This window comes from Piliocolobus tephrosceles, chromosome 1 (assembly GCF_002776525.5).
Source record: "Piliocolobus tephrosceles isolate RC106 chromosome 1, ASM277652v3, whole genome shotgun sequence".
NCBI lineage: Eukaryota > Metazoa > Chordata > Mammalia > Primates > Cercopithecidae > Piliocolobus > Piliocolobus tephrosceles.
The window spans coordinates 136,046,725-136,068,782 of record NC_045434.1 but is presented as its reverse complement, the minus strand read 5'-3'; the positions used below and the strand labels follow the sequence as shown (position 1 = coordinate 136,068,782).

General features: G+C 34.4%; 1 protein-coding gene across 1 annotated transcript in view; it reads right to left on the bottom strand.

Annotated features, from left to right (window-relative positions):
• The window catches only part of COL24A1 (collagen type XXIV alpha 1 chain), a 391,289-nt gene that overhangs the window by 358,120 nt on the left and 11,111 nt on the right, over positions 1 to 22,058 (bottom strand). Inside the window, exon 3 of the mRNA XM_023207327.3 lies at positions 6,143 to 7,512. Coding sequence (XP_023063095.2) covers positions 6,143 to 7,512 — 1,370 coding nt within the window. The remainder of the gene's footprint in view (positions 1 to 6,142; positions 7,513 to 22,058) is intronic.

Below are 22,058 nucleotides of genomic sequence, written 5' to 3'. Positions count from 1 at the left end.
TTAGACCTAAAAGATTAATAGGAGCTAGAAAAGAGAAGAAAATAAAATTCCAGAAGATAGGAATAAATGAATGAGGGCATGAGTAAAACAAAACAAAACAAAACAAATAAAAGACACAATCATTTTGAGGAATTAAAAAAGAAAAACTAATAGAGTAAGGGGGAAAGTGGGGCAAGAGGCAGTTGTAGAGTTAAGCAGGGGCCATATCACATACCTGCACAGGTCAGAATACAGGGTTTGAGTTTAAGTGCTATAACCTTCTTCCACTGAAGGATTTAAGCTGATAAATAATGTTATCTGATTCATCTTTGTAAAAGATCACTAGAGAATTTTGGTAAAAGATGTCAGAGTGAGAAGATTTTTCAGACTACTCTCCCTCCCTCAAAATCAGCTATAAACAACAAGAAGCACCAAAAGAAGAAAACATCCTCTCCTCTGAAACAAGGAAAGGATCATAACCACAAACCACAAAATGTGAAGATTATCTGCCCAATACTGAGGAACTTTGGAGCGAAGGTGTTGAGAGATAACCAAAACCAAAAACCTCCTCAGACCTCAAACCTTGGATACATATTCGTCTTCAAAATCCACTTCAACAATTTTTTGATTATGATAAGGTTTAAGGGAATGGGCCACAGGAAACATGATTCATGACCCAGTAAAAACCCAACTTCAAAGAGCCAAGAGTAGAAAAGGTGGAGCTGAAGAAGAAAATACCACTTTTATGATCCACAACCAGAACCCTCTCTAGTGAGAGGGGACAAAAGACAAGAAGAACACAAATCACCCTATCACTTCTGAGAGAGCCTGTGATACAAAAGGCTTCACAACAAATTGTGTGTGAACATGAGAGGACACATGCCTCTGGGTAGAAGATACAACAAATATGGTAAGATGGTGTTTCAGGCAGCAATCTAAATTTGAGTCTGTGTACCATTCCACCTTACTTTCCTATGCCTCTCCCTATACCATTCTGAAACAAGTCACCCAGATAGAGTTACCTTTATTTTAAAAATGAATAATAACCAGAGAGCAATCAGTAGAGGATTTATAAATAGATGCTGGGAGGAAGGGAAAAGTGAGAGGACAGGAAAATAAATTTAAAGAACAAAGCTGGAGGCCTCATGCTACCTGACTTCAAACTGCAAGGCTACAGTAACCAAAACAGCATGGTACTCGTACCAAAACAGATATATAGACCAATGGAACAGAACAGAGGCCTCAGAAATAACACCATACATCTACAACCATCTGATCTTTGACAAATCTGACAAGGACAAGAAATGGGGAAAGGATTCCCTATTTAATAAATGGTGAGGGGAAAACTGGCTTGCCATATGTAGAAAGCTGAAACTGGATCCCTTCCTTACATCTTATACAAAAATTAATTCAAGATGGATTAAAGACTTAAATGTTAGACCCAAAACCATAAAAACCCTAGAAGAAAACCTAGGCAATACCATTCAGGATATAGGCATGGGCCTATGACTTCATGACTTAAACACCAAAAGCAACCACAACAAAAGCCAAAATAGACAAATGGGATCTAATTAAACTAAAGAGCCTCTGCACAGCAAAAGAAACTACCATCAGAGTGAACAGGCAACCTACAGAATGGAAGAAAATTTTTGCAATCTACCCATCTGACAAAGGGCTAATATCCAGATTCTACAAAGAACTTAAACAAATTGACAAGAAAAATCAAACAACCCCATCAAAAAGTAGGCAAAGGAGATGAACAGACACTTCTGAAAAGAATACATTTATGCAGCCAACAGACACATGAAAAAATACTCATCATCACTGGTCATCAGAGAAATGCAAATCAAAACCACAATAAGATACCATCTCACACCATTTAGAATGGTGATCACTAAAAAGTCAGGGAACAACAGATGCTGGTGAAGATATGGAGAAATAGGAACGCCCTTACACTGTTGGTGGGACTGTAAACTACTTCAACCATTGTGGAAGACAGTGTGGTGATTCCTCAAGGATCTAGAACTAGAAATCCCATTTGACCCAGTCATCCCATTACTGGGTATATACCCAAAGGATTATAAATCATGCTACTATAAAGACACATGCACACGCATGTTTATTGTGGCACTATTCACAATAGCAAAGACTTGGAACCAACCCAAATGTTCATCTATGATAGACTGGATTAAGGAAATGTGGCACATACACACCATGGAATACTATACAGCCATAAAAAAGGATGAGTTCATGTCCTTTGTAGGGACATGGATGAAGCTGGAAACCATCATTCTGAGCAAACTATCACAAGGACAGAAAACCAAACACCGCATGTTCTCAGTCATAGGTGGGAATTGAAGAATGAGAACACTTGGACATAGGGTGGGGAACATCACACACCAGGGACTGTTGTGTGGTGGTGGTAGAGGGGAGGGATAGCATTAGGAGAAATACATAATGTAAATGACGAGTTAATGGGTGCAGCAAACCAACATGGCACATGTATACATATGTAACAAACCTGCACCTTGTGCACATGTACCGTAGAACTTGAAGTACAATAAAAAAATTCTACTTAGTACCATTCTTTTAACATGAATATTGTTTTAACATTAATTCACTAACAGCATCCTTTTTATTAGCATATAATAAAGAGAATAATTGTTAATGTGAAAAAAAAGAAAATTATTTACCAGAAGAGGAATTACTTCATACAACAACAGATAAAGAGTTCAGTTACGTAGTTCACTACATATTCAAAGAATGTCAACATGACATTAATCTTCAAAAATAAAGCTCAAAGAAGAGTTGTGAAAGATTTTTAAAAATGTGAAAGATTAAAAAAAAATGAAAGAGAAAAAAAGAAACTCTTTGATGAAAGCCATGTCAGAGAAATAAAAACTGATTAAATAGAATTTAAAAATCAATGAAGGGACAGGAATATATAGAATAAATGAGTTCGCACAAAATGAAATGGAAAAGAGCAATCATGATGACACAGTTGTAGAGAAGATAATAAATACCATTCATCATCACAGATGACATTTGACATATGCAAGCTTGTATGCCCAAAGAATTTAGAAAAATGGAACCAAGCAATATTTGGTTATTAAAAGGGGAAGTCTTTCTATAATGAAAAATAATCCTCAGATCAAAAGAGTATTCCCCAAAAAACCTGATTCAGAACCTAATAGGTTTAAAGAACTTCAAAGATACAGAACTGCATGGGTATATAGGCAGGAAAAAATTGTCACCTAAAAGTAGGAAAAACCAGGCTGGCTTCAGGCTTTTGAGTCACATCAGTAAGCAGTAAAACAATTCCTACAAGTTCAGAAGCAGTAAAACAATTCCTACAAGTTCATTATTTTACCACCATTCAGTCTCTCATTAGCTCTCTAAAATCTACCTTTAGTCTTCTACACTGTGCTGAAGTTAGGATTCTCAAAGTTCAACAATGACTTTTTCACCAAGATATACAACAGATTACCCCTTTTTCTCAGTCCTCATTCTCTTCGACTTGTCTCTTTTGGCCCTGCTGATCAATTCCTTCTCAAAAGTCTCTTCTTTGGCTTTTTGATATTGCTTCTTTTATATTTTGATATCACTATTCTTTTCTCCTGTCTCTCTGACTTCTCATCACATTTCTGCTTTTTCTTTCTATAACCAAAAAGCAAGCATCCCCCTGATTTGACTGGTGACCCTATGCCACATTCCTCTCTTTGAAAATCTACCCAACTCTAGAGTTTCAACTATAATATCAATAGGAATAATCCCAAATCTATATCCCCAGCCTTGATATCTCTTCTTTACTTCAGCTTCTTCAACTCTTCTAACAGCTGAATTACCAACAGTTCTTTAAATGTTACATTTTTCTCTCCTAAAATTGACTTTCCCTCTTAATTACAGTTTTTAATAATGATATCACCATGCTCTCAACCTGCAGGCTTAAAATTTGATAGTCATCTTTTATTCTTTTCCTTTTTGCTTGTTCCCTAGGTCCCGTTAATTTCCTAGTTCTACCAAATCTTCCTTCAAAATCTCTTGAATCTGACTTTTCCTTTGCATTTTCACTGCTGCCAACCTAGATAATGTTCTAGTCCTTTAACACCAAGATGGTAACAGAAACTTCCTATCCTGGGCACTGTTACCAGACCGACTTTCTGATTAATATCTCTGCTTAGAAACCTACAAAATTCCCCTTTGAGAACAAGATAAAGTTAGAATGATCATTTGATAGTTAAGAATGTCCACAACCTGACACCATCAAGCTTGGATCTTTATTTGTCTGCTTTAGAGGAAGAAAACATGGATTCAAATCCTGGCTCTACCATTTACCAACAATGTCATCGTGGGCAAGTAAATTAACTCTTTGGGCTTCAGTTTCTTCACCTGAAAAACGAGGATAACACTACTAACTGTAAAAAGTTCTTTTAAGATAATATATGCAAAGAGACTGGTAGAGCATCTTCCACAAGGTACTCAATAAATGATAGCTATTATGCTGTTATAAAAAAACTCACCTACTCCTCTCACCTATCAAAATCTTACCCATTCTTAGAGCTTAGGTCATAACTAACTTTGTCCACAAGATCTTATTCTGAACAGCTCAGCTTTAAGTGATTTTTCATAGAGACTCCATCAAAAAAATACTACTTTTTTTAACCTTTGAACATCTCTAGCCCATACACATACACTTACTTTGCATCTCTCTGCAACATTTATCCTACTTTATTACAAGATACATTTAATAGTTATAAATATCTTCATTATGAAATACAAGCTTTTTCTGAGCAATTACTGGGTTATACATACTTTGTGTTCCTGCCTTGCATATAGCAGAGACTAAGTAAATATCTGCTGAATATTAGTTTCACCTGCCAATATTGAATGACTATTTTTGAATTTACAGAAGAGATTGATGCTCATCTGATCAGACTGACTTTTTCTGAAGAAAATAAATTACTTCCATGACTATTTGCTTAATATGACATGTCCAGTGATTCAATTTTATGACCAATATGTTGGTAATTGCCATAGTTGAAGAGTTTATTTCTCTATAATAGTATATTCTTCATATTTTATTTTTAAACCTCAAACATTTACTCTAGCAAGAGTGGCTCAACACCTATCAAATCACTTTTAGGAATAACCATGAAGGAAACACAAGCTAAAAGAGTGACTTCACCTTCTCCCATTCTATGATTTCTAGAGCTAAGCCAAAGACTCAAATTTTATTTTCATTAAATAAATACTTTAAGATATATTTTAGTCTACTCAAAATTTTGAAAAAAAACAGCTTCTAAAGACATAAAGGTAAATTATACAAATATGAAGTGTAAAAACACTATTTCCAACACTGTGATTTTAAATGGCTTTGAGTGGTTTTTAAATGATTTTAGAAATTTTTAAATGTTGATCTCTAATTCCCACCTATACAACAAAAGAAATTCAGGGCTGAAAAATTCAGTCTATTATCTCACAGTTTTGTTTATATGATATAAACAAGTGCCTTCGTTGTTTTTTTTTTTTTTTTTTTTTATCCCTGCCCCCCATTGAATTGACTGATAACTGGTTTTCTTTGTGTTAGGCAAGGGGAGCTTTAATTAACCCATAAATATAAATTGACCATATCACTAAGGACAATCAATGATTCATTACACAATAATCTCTATCTAAAGTAAGTTTTGCAACCTATTTTAATCCATTTGATGCTATTTTGCTGTAATAATATTTAATAGGCGTATTTAATGTATTTTTCTTTAATCTACCATATTTTTATATCCTTCTCTTAACATGACTATGCATTCTCCTGCGGTTTTGAAAATACATATTATCTATATTTAGCAGTTGAATTACTGACTGAATTTCAACTGAACAAGAAAAACAAATAGTTTGCCCACTACTTAACCAGAATGAAGTAACCTTTTAGCCTACCAATTGAAGAACAAAAGCACAATATTTGAGCCAGGGTTACATTCTGGCAGATGTGTTACAGCAACCAAAAATTCAATTACCATGCCAGAATGCATTTCTGTGACAGATTTTATCTGTTATGTATTGTTTGGTCCAGAGAACTCTCTTTAAAATGTATTTTAAAGAGAATTTAAAATGTAAGTTAGCGTATTAAGAGATACTAAAACAAAACAAAACAAAACAAACTTACGGGAGGTCCAGTGTCTCCTTTTGGCCCTCTCAGATACTCCATCTCGAGCATTGTATTTAGATCTTCATAATAATAATAATCATAAAGCTCAGTTTCATAGCTATTTTCGATGGGATAAGTAGCATCAGGATAAAATTCACCTTCTTTCCTTAGATCAAGGTGATTATCCACAGACGGTTCATTTGACACTCTGTACAAGCTTGTGTTTAAAATTGGTTGCATTTCCATGAGTTCATTAGTATGTAGATTTGCTGTGATAGCCTTCTTGAGATTAGTAATTGTATCTTGTGTTATTTGTGGAAGAATAGATGGCATCTTCTTAAACAGTGACAGACCAGTTAGTCTATCATCATGTTGTGTGATATTGTCAGATACATTTAGGAGAGAACTAAATTTCTCTTTGGTATTCATTCCTGCCTCACTGATGCCATGAGGGGTCACTGACAGGCTTAAATTTGTCTGAGTATCTTCCTCAGTGATCATTTGTTTGGCCTGAATCCCATGGTTTGTGAGATCCACAGCAGAGACATTTCCTGACTGAAGAGAAGATAACTGAGATCTTGATATCTGGTGTTCTCGTCTTTTATACACTGTTTCAGAATCATTATTTATGATATTTGGAATACTTCTGCCTTCAGTAAATGTATCCTCTGACAGTACTTTTTCAGCAAACCGTTTGGGCGGGGGAGAGTGTTCCAGTATCTTAGTTGGTATGAGAGTTGTATGAGGAAGGCTTGTTTCAGGTTGGTATTTGTCTGCTTGGCGACACTGCTGTTTCACATATCTGCAGTAGTCTGCAGATGCTTCTGCAGAAGGAATAATATCTAACTGACATACTATTCCTTCAAAATGGACAGAATTATTATTCATACTTCCTAAAGTAAACACACTATTCGAATCAAAGGTCTGAACTTCTGAAATAGTCTCTGTGCTAAAATATTTCTTTCCACATTCAACAAACATTGAGACACTTTGGTTTCTAATAGTAATGGCAAATAAATGCCATTGCTCATCATGAACACTGTAGTTGAAAACTACAGCCTGCTTTCCTCTAATGTGTACTACTAATTTTTTAGGTAGTAATTGCACTCCTAATTGCAGTCTATTTTTATTTCTAATGCTGAAGAGAAATGCATTGTTCACCCGATGTGACTGTAACCCAGTAATTATTGTAAACGGCTGCCCTAATTTGACTGGTAAAATTTTCATGAAAGGTGTCTCAATATAAGCATCATTTTTTAAAATGATGCCTGATTCTGTTAAATGGACCCCCTGAGGTAATGGTGCAGATGATGCTGGTACAGCAGTCGCTGATGATGAGTGTCTTACATCTTTGCCTCCAAGGCCTAGTTGATGAAGAATATCTATGCCTGGAAATTTAAAAAAGAGAGAGAGAAAGAATCTTACTTTTTTGCATTCATGTGTTCATATAAATGTTTGAATATGAGGAAATCTTCGTTGTAGCAACAGTAATTTCTAAAATAACCATGTTCTATCAATAACTAATTACGGGTAATGAGAAATAGGGAGGAGGAGAATAAGACATTATACTCAATAATTTGAACAAAGTACATGCTCCTTCCCCTACACACACACCAATCTCTAAACCCAAAACTTATTTATTATTAGTTTATTTATTATTTTGGAGACAGGGTTTCCATCTGTTACTCAGGCTGGAGTGCAGCAGCATGATTATAGCTCACTGCAGCCTTGAACTCCGGGGTTCAAGGGATCCTCCCACCTCAGCTTCCCAAGTAGCTGGCACTACAAGGGCATGCCATCATACCTGGCTAATTTTTGTATTTTTCATAGAGACAGAGTTTTGCTCTATTGCCCAGGATAGTCTTGAACTCCTAGGCTAAAGCAATCCTCCCACAGCACTGGGATTACAGGGATTACCACCACACCTGGCCTCCAAAATTTAATTAGTTTAGCTCTCTTGTTTTCCATTTGACTAGGATTCTTATTTGTTACTTCAATGAATATACATGTTCAAAGATTCCCAGATGCCATTTGGTTCTTTAATTCAGAACTTAAAATTTAATGACATCTATGTTAAAGTGAAACTGGAGTCATACTTCCAAAGATAATTGTGGTTTGGAAAGCATTTTATAAATTAGAGTCACAAAATCCCTTAAAGTATAATTTTTCAGGCTGTTTTTTCCTTCTAACCTTCTGGGAATTTGCAAGTTGCATGGAAGCTTTCCCAATGCCTACTATCTTAAGTGTGTGCTACACTTAAAGTACTCTGGTTACCAAAGTCCTTTGATAATTTCTGGATAAAAGAATTTAAATTCATTTTATTGGCAATCACTCTGCTTTTTCTGTTCCTTCCAAGCTTCTCTTTCTTCCACTTTTTTCCAGTCCTCCAGAGTAACTTTTATCCAACTTTTAGACTCTTTCAATATCTATTATTGAATATGCATTTTACATAATATGGATTTGATATAATTATGGATTCATCTGATTTATTATTCATTGTAATATTACCAATAGTATATTGTTTGTCTCCTTTACCCAATTAAAAGCTTCTGGAAAACTGGATCTGTCTGATTCATTATTAGATCTCTTCAGCACCTGCCTTGCAAATAGTCCTGTAATTTCTGAATGAATGAATTTGCCCCACAGCAATCTGACCAGGGCTCATATTCACCTCTGGAGTGATATAAATTTAAATATCACTTATAAAGAATGACAAATTCTGTCTTTAAAATACAGAATGGCAGATTAAGCTGTATGATCTTTATTATTCTTTGGGTTATAAATTTCCCATCTGTATCTTTGCATAAATATAATCATCTCCAATCAGAAATGTTAGAGAATTGTGATAAGTGAAAAAAATAAAAGTTTTTGAAGATTAGCCAGGAACATTTGGCATCACCTTACTTTTTCCTTTTGTAGGAAATTAGTAGATATTTGATAATGCATCCTTATTACAAATAACAAAAGATAAGGGAGAATCTCAGTTCCCAAATCTCACAACTGTGTACAACAATGAAATTACTGAATGCCATTCCTGTGTAATCTAGCAATGCAATTTAAATGTTTTCTAACAGAGATCTTCACAAAACACTAAAGTGTTTTAAGGTTAGAACAACCATCATTTTATCAATAAAATAGTTGTAATTTCATGACAGTTTTAAAGGATAGAAATATTTATATCTATGATATTGTATGACAGAGTGTCTCAAACTTTTCCACCAAAATATTCCTAACAGCAGTGTAGAATTATATGCACCTCCAGGAATTTAGGGAAATATTTCAAAGAGTCCCCATATATCACCAAAAAAAACCCTTTGACTTCTTATGTTTTATCATCATAATTCATGCAAAATTTAAACTTTAATCCATAATATGGCTGGCTGTTTCAATATACAATATAAATTACTTAAGAGCTAAATCAGCTAATTGTACTCATCCCCAATCTTCAGTGAAAATTTACAGTGCTGAAACTAGCTATGTTAGTCTGTGACATTGGATATCCTCACCCAGGGTTACCTAACTCTAAGGGTATGCCTAGCTCAATCTGAGAAGTAAACTATGGAAGGAACACTGCTTCTGTGGAAATCACAATGCTTAAATTTAAAGTATATATGATCATAAAGTATCAGAAAGCTATAATTCTGAGATACCAGATAAACTATATATATAAAAAAGAATCATACATGTGGTATATCAAGGGCTGCACACTGCCCCAGGAACATCTCCCCTTGCATTTATCAAGAACCCCTGCCATCTAGTGCTTCAAGTTTCTGATCCTATTATATAGAAATATTATCGGGAAGAGTATTATTTGAAAACTTTAAAAATAATATATGTGTTTTCAATGTTTCTTTATATGTATGTTTCCTCCAATTCTATTTTTAGTGGAGCTTTCATGACAAATAGCTGTTTTATAAAAATCAAATGTGTTTGAACACTTATTACTGAATAAATTTCCTGTTATTGAACCATGATTGCATCCCTAAAATAAAATCTTATTAGTCTTACATTATTCTCTTGATACCTCACTGGATTATTGACTAATAATTTTATGTAGAATCACTGCATCAATATTTATGAGTTGACTGGTCAGTGTTTTTTGCTTATTGTCCTATCTTTATCAGACAATAATACTGAAATTTCATTATTTTCTATAGCCTAAAACAATTTCAGTAACCTTTGAAATTACATTTTTCCCCAAAAAGTTAATGAAACTCACCTCTAAACCAAATTGATAATGTTGGTTCTTTCATTGATAGCGCTTCATCCACTTTCCTAATCTCTTCTATGTTAATTGATTTATTCTAATTTTCAACTGCATCTTGAGACAATTTTAGAAACTTACATTTTTTCTGTGAAATAATAAATTTCCTCTGGGCTTTCATATGTATTACCCAGAAATCTTCACATTTCCTATGCCTGTGGCCCTCTGTCCCATTTTTCTAATTTTGAATATTTTGCTCTATTTATTCTTAAGTCCATGTCATTATCGGTCATTTCAAATCTATACAGCCTTCAGATTTGTTTATCTACTATTTTTGTTTTCTATATCATTAACTTTAGCATTTATCTTTATCATCTCTTCCCATTTTATTTTGTTTAATTTTACTCTTTTTCTAATTTCTGAAGATGAGTAATTAGTTCTTTATTTTTCTTTTCTTCCTTGATAATGAAGGCATTCAAGCTATACATTTTCCTGAGTGCTGCTTTAGCTGCATCTCATAGATTTTGATATGTAGCATTTGCATTTTTGTTGTTTTCTGGAAAGTATTTTTATTTGTATTTTCTCTTTGACCCAAATGGTTTAAGAAAAAAGTTTTATATTTTCAGTTGGAAAGGTCTTTTTGTTTTCTTATTTTTGTTATTAAAATCTAACTTAATAGTATTATGATCAGATAATGGTGTCTAATCAGCACTTTCTTTTTTAAAACTCAATTAGCCTCATAAGTGATCAATTTTCAATAACATTTCATAAGCACTTGGAAAGGTGTTTCAAGGTACAAAATTTAATACATACCAGTTAGTTGTACATCATTGTTTATGTAATTTATATCCTCTATATTCTTGTTTATTTTTATACAATTAATCTGCTATCAACTGAGAGGTAAAGTCTCTTACCAGTAGTGTGTCTATTTGGTCTTTTCTCTCTTGTGGGTCTTTGCTTTATGAATATTGATGTCATGGTTTTTATGCACAGATAATCATACAGTTCACATATTTATTGAGTACTGCACCTTTCAGAATTACAAAAATAATTTCTATGTCCAGTTTATTGGGTTTTTTTTTTTTTTGGCATTACCTTAACTGGTGGTAAGACTAAGCTTCCCTCAATAGACTTCCTTTTTGTTTACATTTGTCTGATACACCTTTGCCTTTATTTTTGTTTTCATCTACTTTGAAACACTGTGCTTTAGGTAAAGAAAAAGGGTTTGTATTTGTTTTTTGATCCAATCTGAATTTTTTCTTTGAATATATAAACTAAATCTATCTACATTTGCTAATATGATGGTTTGTTTAATCTGTTGTATTATTTTATGTTACCACTTTAATTTTTTTTGTTTTTGTTTTTGTTTTTGTTTGAGATGGAGTCTCTCTCTGTCACCCAGGCTGGAGTGCAGTGGCCAGATCTCAGCTCACTGCAAGTTCCGCCTCCTGGGTTCACACCATTCTCCTGCCTCAGCCTCCTGAGCTGGGACTACAGGCGCCCGCCACCTGGCCAGGCTAGTTTTTTGTACTTCTTAGTAGAGACGGGGTTTCACCATGTTAGCCAGGATGGTCTCGATCTCCTGACCTCGTGATCTGCCCGTCTCAGCCTCCCAAAGTGCTGGGATTACAGGCTTGAGCCACCGCGCCCGGCCACCACTTTAATTTTTTGAAGTCTTTCACTATGTAGTTTGTTTCCTTTGCTTTGCTTTGTATATGTCTTTTGAGATTTAGAAGGGTTTGTATTTTTATTCTAAGGGTTTCCTTTAAGATTTTAAATGTATATAATGTCCCTAGTCCTTTCATTAGACATATCTATTACTTCTTTCCTTTGAACACTGTTTTATTTTCCTCCCTTTAACCCCTTCCCATACCCTCTAATATTAGTCAATAGGAGTGTCTTTCTTAGTGTTTATCTTTTCATTGTTAAATATCCTTATATTTCTTTCATCTAATTTACCAACCGTATAATATTTAATGCCTAGCTTCTTCAGATGCGGCAATCAGCAAAATTAATCTACTCTCCACATGCTTCCTCTCTTCTCCTACTATTTTTCTGTAATTGTACCATTCCTACATTATTAGTTTGTATGGCATTTATATTTTTTCTTTTTCCCACATTTTCTTTTGACAAATAGAGCTGGACTTTTGTAGTAGCTTCTCCAATCACTTCTCTTTGGCTGAAGTTTATCCTCTATTAGTTTCCTCAAGAAGGGTTTATGGGAACAACATTTCCTGAGTGTTGGACTTTTCAGAATTGATTTTTTATAGACTTGTACCTTAAATTTCGTGGGATATAAAATTATTTCATGATACTTTATTTCCTTGAATATCTTGCAGCTGTAGTTTCACGGTTCTCAGGTGGTCCTTCTAAATCTGAAGTCAGCTAAATATTTTTCTCCTTATAAGTGATGCTGTATTTTTACCAACATTCTCGAAAGAGTTGTTCTTTATCTTTGAAATGCAGTAATTTTATTAGAATATGGCTCCATATTGACCATTCTTGATAAATGTTTTCAGGTGCTTAGTATGCCCATTCATTGCATAGATTCAAGTCTTTTTTTTTTATTTACTTCAGCAAACTTTTAATGAATTGTATCCTTGAATATTGGTTCTATTTCATGGTTTTGGTTTTCTTCTTTACAAATTCCTATTATGAATATGTTGAATCATTGTTGTCTTCTACATGTGTCATTTCTCTGTAATCCTTTTTATTATGTTCTTTAAATTCATTTTTGTTTGTTTGATTTTCTTATTTCTCTTTACTGTTTCCTAGAAAGTATAACTTCCCTTTGTGCTCCTTCCAATTTCATCTAGATTTATGAGGTAATTTTTCTATGACTTCTTTACTGACTTCTACAAGCTCACAATTCATATTGTTTTAATATCTTGCCTTCTTTTACTTTTCCCTGAGTTCTTTCATTTCTGCCTTAGTATCTTTCTCTGTATAGGTGATAAGGGGGGCATATTTGGTCAGAATATTTGTTGGTTTAACAGCAACTTTTTTGTGTGTGTGTACATTCTCATTTTTGCTGCTTTTCCTTACATGTTTCCTTATTGTATATTTCTACTTGTGCTGTGCCAACTCCTTTTACTTATTAATTCCTAGCCCAGCAACTTATAGAAAGATGCTGGCAGAAGAAGAGGATGGGCTGTGACTTCCAAGTCTCAAAACCCAAAGGCTCTGCTCTGGTACTACCAGTTCCATTCTAAATGGCTTCTAGCCCCACCTTCTTCTCTAAACCAAATCTAGTCCAGGAGGACTTCTGCAGCCAGCTCTATGTACAACCCTTCATTCTCCTTCCTCCATATGCCCTCACACTGGTATATGCTTCAGAATGAATCCTTCATCTCAGTTAGCAGATTTTTGCATTTTCTGAGATCTGTCCCCACTGATCCATTTTAGCTATTATCTGTGCTTCTTTATTATACTTTCCCCTGGGCAGCTTCTGCCTTCCCCAGACCCTGTAACACTTGTGTACAAGGGCTAAAGGTGTATTTTGGGGTGTGTTTCTCACCTTCAGGAAGTCTGGTTTTGCTGGTGCTTTCTGAAGTCTCACTATTGACCTTATTCCATATGGGCTCTGCTTTTCTGAGCTTATTTTGGGGGTTTGCAGATTATATTAGTCCTCTAGTTTTGCTGAAAGTGATTTTTAAGTTTATTATTTCATTCATTTTTTTCTTCTGTATGATACCCCAGAACAAAAGTGGGAAGATAATATCTCTTGGTTTCAAGTTTATACTTAAAGTCTGCACCCATTTCACAAATGAAAAATCTCTGAAGCACAGAGAGATTAAATAACTTGGTAAAGGTCACACAGCTGATAAATGGTTGAGCTGCATTTGAGCCCAATCAATATGGCTTTAAAGTCTCTCGACTGCTCCACCACACGACCTCTTAGCTATTATATTCCCCACACCACTCCACATATCCCTTGGCAAATCTCACTAATTAATCATGGCAGTATTACTTTTACCCCACAGAAATCTCAGTGAGGAATACTCTCTAGATAGCCACCAAAATTGGTACCTGAAGTGAAATTATCAAATTGTCATCCTAATTTTAAGCTTTCATACCTGAGTATGAATACACTTAGCAAATGTGTTTGAGCAAGATGTTAAGAGAAGAGAGGCTAAATAACACTTAAGGGTAGAAGGCACATATGAGTGGAGCTGGGGAGAACTGGAGACAAAAAAAATGGGGGTGGGGGAGAGAAGAAGAAGAAAGGCTTTCACTCAGAGGTCAGACTCTTTAACATTTAATTCATACCTGGACTTAGATATCACCAAATTACAATTTGGGGTTGAATTTAGGTATTTCGTACCAATGTTAACAAGAAATAACTAAGTTGTCTGAAGTAAATTGCTTGTTTTGTGAGTGGTCCTATCTAAAAAAATCAATCAGTTCATGTCACTTGGAAAATCAGTTATCATTTAAAGAATATTAATGATCAACCCAGCACTATATTAGGTACTTTACATTTTTAAAAAGTAAGATTTATAGCAGCATTTACTAAATTTCCTTGTACCAAGCACTATTCTAAGAAATTTAATATTTTAAGTCACATAATTCGCACAACGACTGTATGAAGTAGGCACTGTTGTTATTTCCATGTGAGAGGAAAAGTAAATCATAGAAAAGTTAAATTATCTGCCCAAGCTTACCCAACTAGGGAGTGCAGAGGCAGAATTTGCACGCAGGCAAGTCATCTAAAGCCAATTTCTTATCATGGTGAAATTTAGGAAAGGTATGTGTTACCTAACAGCAGAACTGACTGTATCTCTTTCCTTTATTTGCTTCTGAAGTGTAAAATAAATGGTGGTGTCACCAAGACAACGCCTTGTTCTTTTTACTATAAATACCAAGCCTAATGACTTCATCCAAACCATGGCTACAACAACCACATATGCTGACTCACAAACCTCTCTTCTGGGCTTGCATATCCAATTGTCTATTGAATTTATCCAATAGAAATCAGATGTTCCAAAAGCATTTCCACTTCAATGTATTTTCCCCAAACCTCATTTTTCTTACTTGAGTGCTTCTCTCAGTGAAGAGTCTCACAACCACACAAGCAAGCAGAATAATCTTTTCATAGTGTAAAGTAGATTATGCCAGTCTTCTGACCAAAATCCTCCAATGGCTTTCCAAGGTATAAGACACCTATGCCATTTATTCTCTTCTTATCTCTCTGATCACATCTCCTATCATTTTATCTTACCTAACTTTGCTCCAGCCAAACTAGTATTTTCCTTCATTCTTAAACCCACCCAACTAATTTTAAACTCATGGCATTTGTACTTACTGTTCTTTCTTGTTGGGACGCTCTAAACCCAGGTATTGATTTTAATCTGTATCCTTAACTGTGAATATATTGATTTTAATCTTTGTCCTTATATTGATTTTAATCTGTATTCTTAACTGTGAATATAACACTTCAGTGAATTCTCTGAGTATAACAAATTCGGTAAGTTCTGTGAGTCCTTCTAAAGTATCACTGAGGCTCAGAGTAGTCTTGGGGACCCCTTAACTTGAAGCTAGTGTCAGAAGTAAGGGTGGTCTTGGGGACAGCTCTCTAACTTTATACTAGCCCAATATGGTTTGGCTGTGTCCTCACCCAAATCTCATCTTGAATTCCCACAGGTTGTAGGGGGGACCTGGTGGGAGGTTATTGAATCATGGGAGCAGGTCTTTCCCATGTTTTTCTTGCAATAGTGAGTGGATTTTACTAGATCTAATGGTTTTATAAGGGGGAGTTTCCCTGCACAGGCTCTCTCTTTGCCTGCTGCCATCGAGGTAAGATATGACTTGCTCCTCCTGGCCTTCCACCATAATTGTGAGGCCTCCCCAGCCATGTGGAACCGTAAGTCCATTAAACCTCTTTCTTTTGTAAATTGCCCAGTCTTGAGTATGTCTTTATCAGCAGCATGAGAACAGATTAAGACATACCCCTTACTCATTTTTTTCTTCACTGATACATCTGCCCATTTCACAGCATTCTCCACTCTCTGTATTTACTCTTCCTTGAATTTCTTGCCATAACAAAGCTTATCTGTTTTTTTTTTTTTGTTTATCTCATCCTGTCAGAGTCCTGCTAAGTATATCCCTTCATTCCAATCTTTTTTCATCCTACAAGGCTCAGTTCAAGACGTTACCTCCCCTTTAAGGCATCAGCACAATTTTCGTTTGTTGTTTCGTTAAACACTAATGAGAAATAGATCCTCTCTTAGTATGCTAATGAAATCAGTCTTCTAAGCTTACATACTATGTAGACACAGACAGCCCAAACTTTATTGTCTTTCATTTGAAACTTGTAGAGTAAGCAGCACTGATATTGTTATCGCAAGTTAGAATAAAAGAAAGATGAGGGAGAAGGAGAAAGGGGGAGGGAGAGGGAGGAGAGAGAAGAAGTAGATTGAGAAAGAGGGATGGAGAAAGAGGGAGGGAGAAAGGAGAAATTAAGTCTTAGTAGAGGATAAAACTATGACTCATAACCAAGACTTTGACTCTAAACTCAGTGACTGTATCAATTGGCTCTGTGGGGGGAATATAGTATATGCCTAAAGAAATAGATATGGGACATCCAATGGTTATACTCGTTTTACAAGTACAGGGAACCAAAGAACCATTATATGTGTGAATATTCAGCGATACTCTATCACAAATAATTGGAAGAAGAAGAATTATATAATTATGTTTACTCCCTCAAAATGGAGAGATTTTTACACTTCTTCGTAATTGGTAGTTTAAAATACTTAAAAGAAAGTTATCAATTTTTAGATAAAAAGGAGTAATGTATCACTTTATAAATTATAACAAGTTACAGAGCTAACTCTTAACTATTAAACAACTGAATTAATATAACATAGCACTTAAATGTAAAATTCTCACTGTTTTAAATTTTCGTATGTCTTGATCAGTTAAGTCCCCAAAGCTATATTCTTTCCAGTTTGTAGGAAAGAACAAATATGATTGTTTAAAATAAAGTCACCAAATTTGCAAATGAGAACGATTATACAGACATCAACATACTTTTCGTTTTCTTGCCAATTTACTCAAACTGACTAAATTAACTAGACAATTGCCTAATATCCACTTTGTATTATTTTGTATAGTCTCAGCTAAATAGTCAATGTCAGAATCAAGACTCAAATACAGCTTCCCAGCTCCAGTTCACTGAGTTAAGGAACTAAAGGAAATTGTTTAAAATAAACCGCTTTATTTTATTTTTTCAAATATTATGAGGATATGGGGAAAAAAAGGATCTGGAGTTTTCCCCTTCTTCTACTCAAAGTTATTGTATCCTTATGTAACAGGCACAGAGCTAAACACTTTACCTGTGTTGTTTTATCCACACAACAGCCTTGTGTAGTAAGTATTATTATTTTCTTCACTTCAGCATTATTAAAAAAGAGGCTCAGAGTATTTAAGAAACTTGCTCAAGGTCAGTTAGATAATAAATGGTTGAAGCTGGACTTAACTCCAAGATGCTGGCTCTGGAACACCTGTGCTTAAATACCACCATTACACTGGGTATGTTAAAGGTGGCAATCGTTTCTTAAAACTATTCTTAGTTTAAATAGCACATCTATTCTGTATAAAGAGATAAATTCAAGTTTATTTATAAAATGAGAAATGAAGCTCTAAGCTATGTATAAAAGTTTCGGCTAAGTGCCCATACAAGTGTTTGTGCAGAAAGGACTTGAAGTTACTGCAGCTACAATGAACTGCTTCTGTTAACAATAAACACATTTCAGATTAATTTCTATGGGAAATCCTTCCTCGAGATGAGTATTCTACATGGAGATATTTACACATGTGGTTTTCACACCTAGGGATCGTGAACCTGAAAAAGATGTGCATGTTAAGAATTAGTTACACATTATGCATGGTGCAAGTCATTGCAGAGAAGTGTTGTAGCTATGCCAGCATCTCACTGGCAGCAGCCCACCAACACAGACAAAGTAATAACGAAAATACACATATCAGGTAAGAAAAGGTATCTACATCTGTCAAATCCTCAGAAAACTCAGGCTTACAAAATTAATTTTTCTTGAGATAGAATCATTTATTCATTAGATTACACCTAAAACCTGGACACAAAAAACATACAATTTACATCTATTAATAAGGTACTTAAAATATTTTTTCTTAGCTGTGTTAAAATTTAAGGGAATTTACTGAAACCGTGACAAATCACATAGATGCTTATTTCTTCTCATTCTTATAATCTTACTCAAACAAGAATAAGGAAATGTGGTTTAAAACTACAGGGACAAAGTTAATGAGTAGAAGAGACAACAGCAGACAAAATATATCAACAAATTTTTGGAAAATGAAAAGCACATGAAGAAATTACCAGAACTGAAAAAACTGAACCTAAGGGCTTACAGAGGCAAATGCTAATGACAGGCAGGCTGATTCATAATTGCAAAATCCTGAAAAGGCTCAAGAATTGAAGTTACCAAATCAATGAATTCAGCATTGAGACTTCAAATTGGGGGTTGGGGATATGTGAGGGAGGGAGGATTGAAAGTTTGTATAAGAAGCTTCCGGACTAAAGGAGACTAAAGGTTAATGACATAGAAACATTGAATCAATCATACAGGAAAATGGAAGGGAAGCACTATATTGAGAAAGAATTTGGCTAAAATTGACATACAAAATTGTGAGACAATCCTCCCCGCACCAACCCAAGAACCTCTTTATATCACTTAACTCTAATAACAGTGGCAACCAGGATTATATTCTACAAGTAAGATATTGGAGGATTCTTCTCTAGAGAAGTTCTGCAGCCTCAGACATGTGTAGCCTAACAAAATAGTCAGACAGGTTTCTACTTAATCATCCTCTATGTGAAACATCTCAGTTAACTAGCCTACCCATGCAAACAGTTGCTAAGCATATTTTTAGTGTCTTACTTTTTTTTTTCTTTTTCTTCTTCTTCTTTTTTTTTTTTTTTTTAATTTTTTTGAAACAGTCTCACTCTGTCAGCCAGGCTGGAGTACACTGGCACGAACTCTGCCCTGCAACCTCCGTCTCCTGGGCTCAAGTAATTCTTCTGCCTTAGCCTCCCAAGTACCTGGGATTACAGGCATATGTCACCACATTCAGCTAATTTTTTTTTTTTTTATTTTTCAGTAGAGATGGGGTTTCGCCATGTTGGCCAGGTTGGTCTCAAACTCCTGACCTCAGATAATGTGCCCACCTCAGCCTCCCAAAGTGCTGGGGTTACAGGCATGAGCCCCGCACCTGGCCAGTGTCTTACTTTTAAATGATAACAGAAATGCTGCATACTTATAAATAACTTCTCCAACATAAAAAACAGACCAATATAAAAATCTAGAACAAAGACAATGCAGACAGCAGAAGAAAAGTTGAAAAAATCATCATTCTTATTCTTACAGAGATAAGAGTAGACATTGCATCAAAGAAATAAGAACAGGATGCTTTAAAAAAAAAAAAAAAAAGGACTAGTCTCAGCGAAAAAAAAAACCCTTAAAAATTTAAACACAGAAGAAATAAGAAATTAAACAAAATGTTTGGAATAGTAAGTGATGAAAAATCTCATATCAAGTAGTACATAAAACAAAGACAGAAAATAGGATCTAAAAATAAGAAAATAAAGAGCCCAATACTGAAGATTTAATATTTAAAAGATATTGAAGAAAGAGGAAATAAATATATCAGTAAGAAAAACATAATACAGGAAAATTCCCAGAAAATTAAGGATGCTTCCGCACTGAAAAGGCCTACTAAGTGCCTAGCACAATGAGTTGTAAAAAGACCTGTATCAAGAAAGATTATTGTAACATTCCAAAACATCAAAGATAAATAGATGATCTTAAGGGATTAAAAGGGAAATCAAAAGGTCACATATAAAGGATCAAGAATTAATATAACATCAGATTTTAAAAGCCTGCAAGCCAGATAAAACAGGCAAAAGATGAAAATCTTTCAAATTCTGAGGGAAAAATATTTACAGCCTAAAATTTTATACTCACCTGAACTACCTCTAAGTGTAAGACTGAGAATAAACACATTCTCAGAAATGGAATGTTCTAAAAAATGCACCACCCAAGTGCATATTCTCAGGATGCAACTGGAGGATATGCTGCACCCAAATAAGGAAATAGACTATGAAAGATGAAATAAGAGTTCCAAGAACTCCATCTAACACAGATATCAGCTCTACTGGAAGCTCAGAGAACTACTGGTCCATAGCAGAGTAGAATTTCAGCATGCAGAAGGAATATCTCCCAGAAAAAATCAAATTTCTGGAGTATTTTGTGTGTTTTTGGGGAAAATATATTTCAAAATATCTGAGATTTAGTGATAGTGACCTAGAACATAAAGCAAACAGAAAAGGAGGCAATCTTGTAATATTTACAAGAAAAAATATAAACGTACATGGCTCAGTGATTAAAAAATATGCACATGGTCATAATAAGCTGCATTGTGAATATTAATTTAACCAAAAATTGCATAAAGCTATATTGAGAGAATAGAAGGAGGAAAAGAAGACACAGAAAATAGTACAGAAATGTTAAATCATCATCATTAATAATAGGAAGTCAATATAATATTTAAACATTATAGTATTAAATATAGATGTTAAAACCAAAAGAAGGTGCTAAAAGAGTTTGGGCAGAGAATAGCAGGAGGAGGTAAGAGGAAGGGACACTACTTTTTGCTATATGTTTTGTTGTACAATTTGGCCTTTAAACTTTGTACAGTACTTGTAATTCTTTGATATACTTTTTTAAGTTTTGAAAAATCTCATAAGCACACAAATATTTATTTCTGATAAGTCTAACTTAGAATATCTCTCACTCAAACATATTCAGCAATATGAATATAAATAATAACTGTGATCATATAAAAACACAATTTTTCTGATAATGGTTTTCCAATCTCCTGAGCAGGTGTTACAAATTGCATCATGCCAATTTAATCACAAAATTTCTTTTAGGAAAAAAGTGTTTCCAAGTTTCTGTTAGTATACTATTTCCATTTCTTTCCTGTGCTCAAAAATATTCAATTTTCTAAAGTCTGAGAGGTTTTCTAAAGGACTTTTCTTTTTGTTAAGAACTGGCAATAAAATCTTAGGTCTATAAGACTGAAAATTATGATGCTTGCCCTGAAATAAAAGAACATATTTTACATTCTGTAAATGAGATATTAAGGGTGAAAGAAGTATATTGTTTCTTTCATTTACTACTTTTGTTGGTTCTAGATTTGTAAAAAATCTATTCATAAATATTTAATTTTCCCTATATCTTTCTTTCATAGGTTTCTAATACTTTGATAATAATATATTTGGTAAATTATTAAACTCGTAATGCCAGTGGCTGGCAAATGTGAAGCTAGAGGATATTTAAGGGAAAGAGTTTTGTCTTCAGAGATGGACAGACCTAGATTCAAATCTAAGCTATAGGTGAGCCACTTCTTTGAGTCTCAGTTTCTTCATCTATAATACCTACTCTGTAGGTTCATTATGGTGATTAGAATAATATATGTAAAGTACCAGCAAAGGACATGATACAAAATATACATTTAATTAATAATTATATTCTTCTCTTCCTTATCTTCTCTGTGGCTCTAGGAGTCTCAATTTTAAGGAATTTGTAGACTTTGCGGTCAAAATAGGAGCTCAAATCTTGGTTCTACCATTCATTAGGCTGTTACTTGGAGATGGTTACCTATTCTCCTTAATCTTAGTTTCAGCAG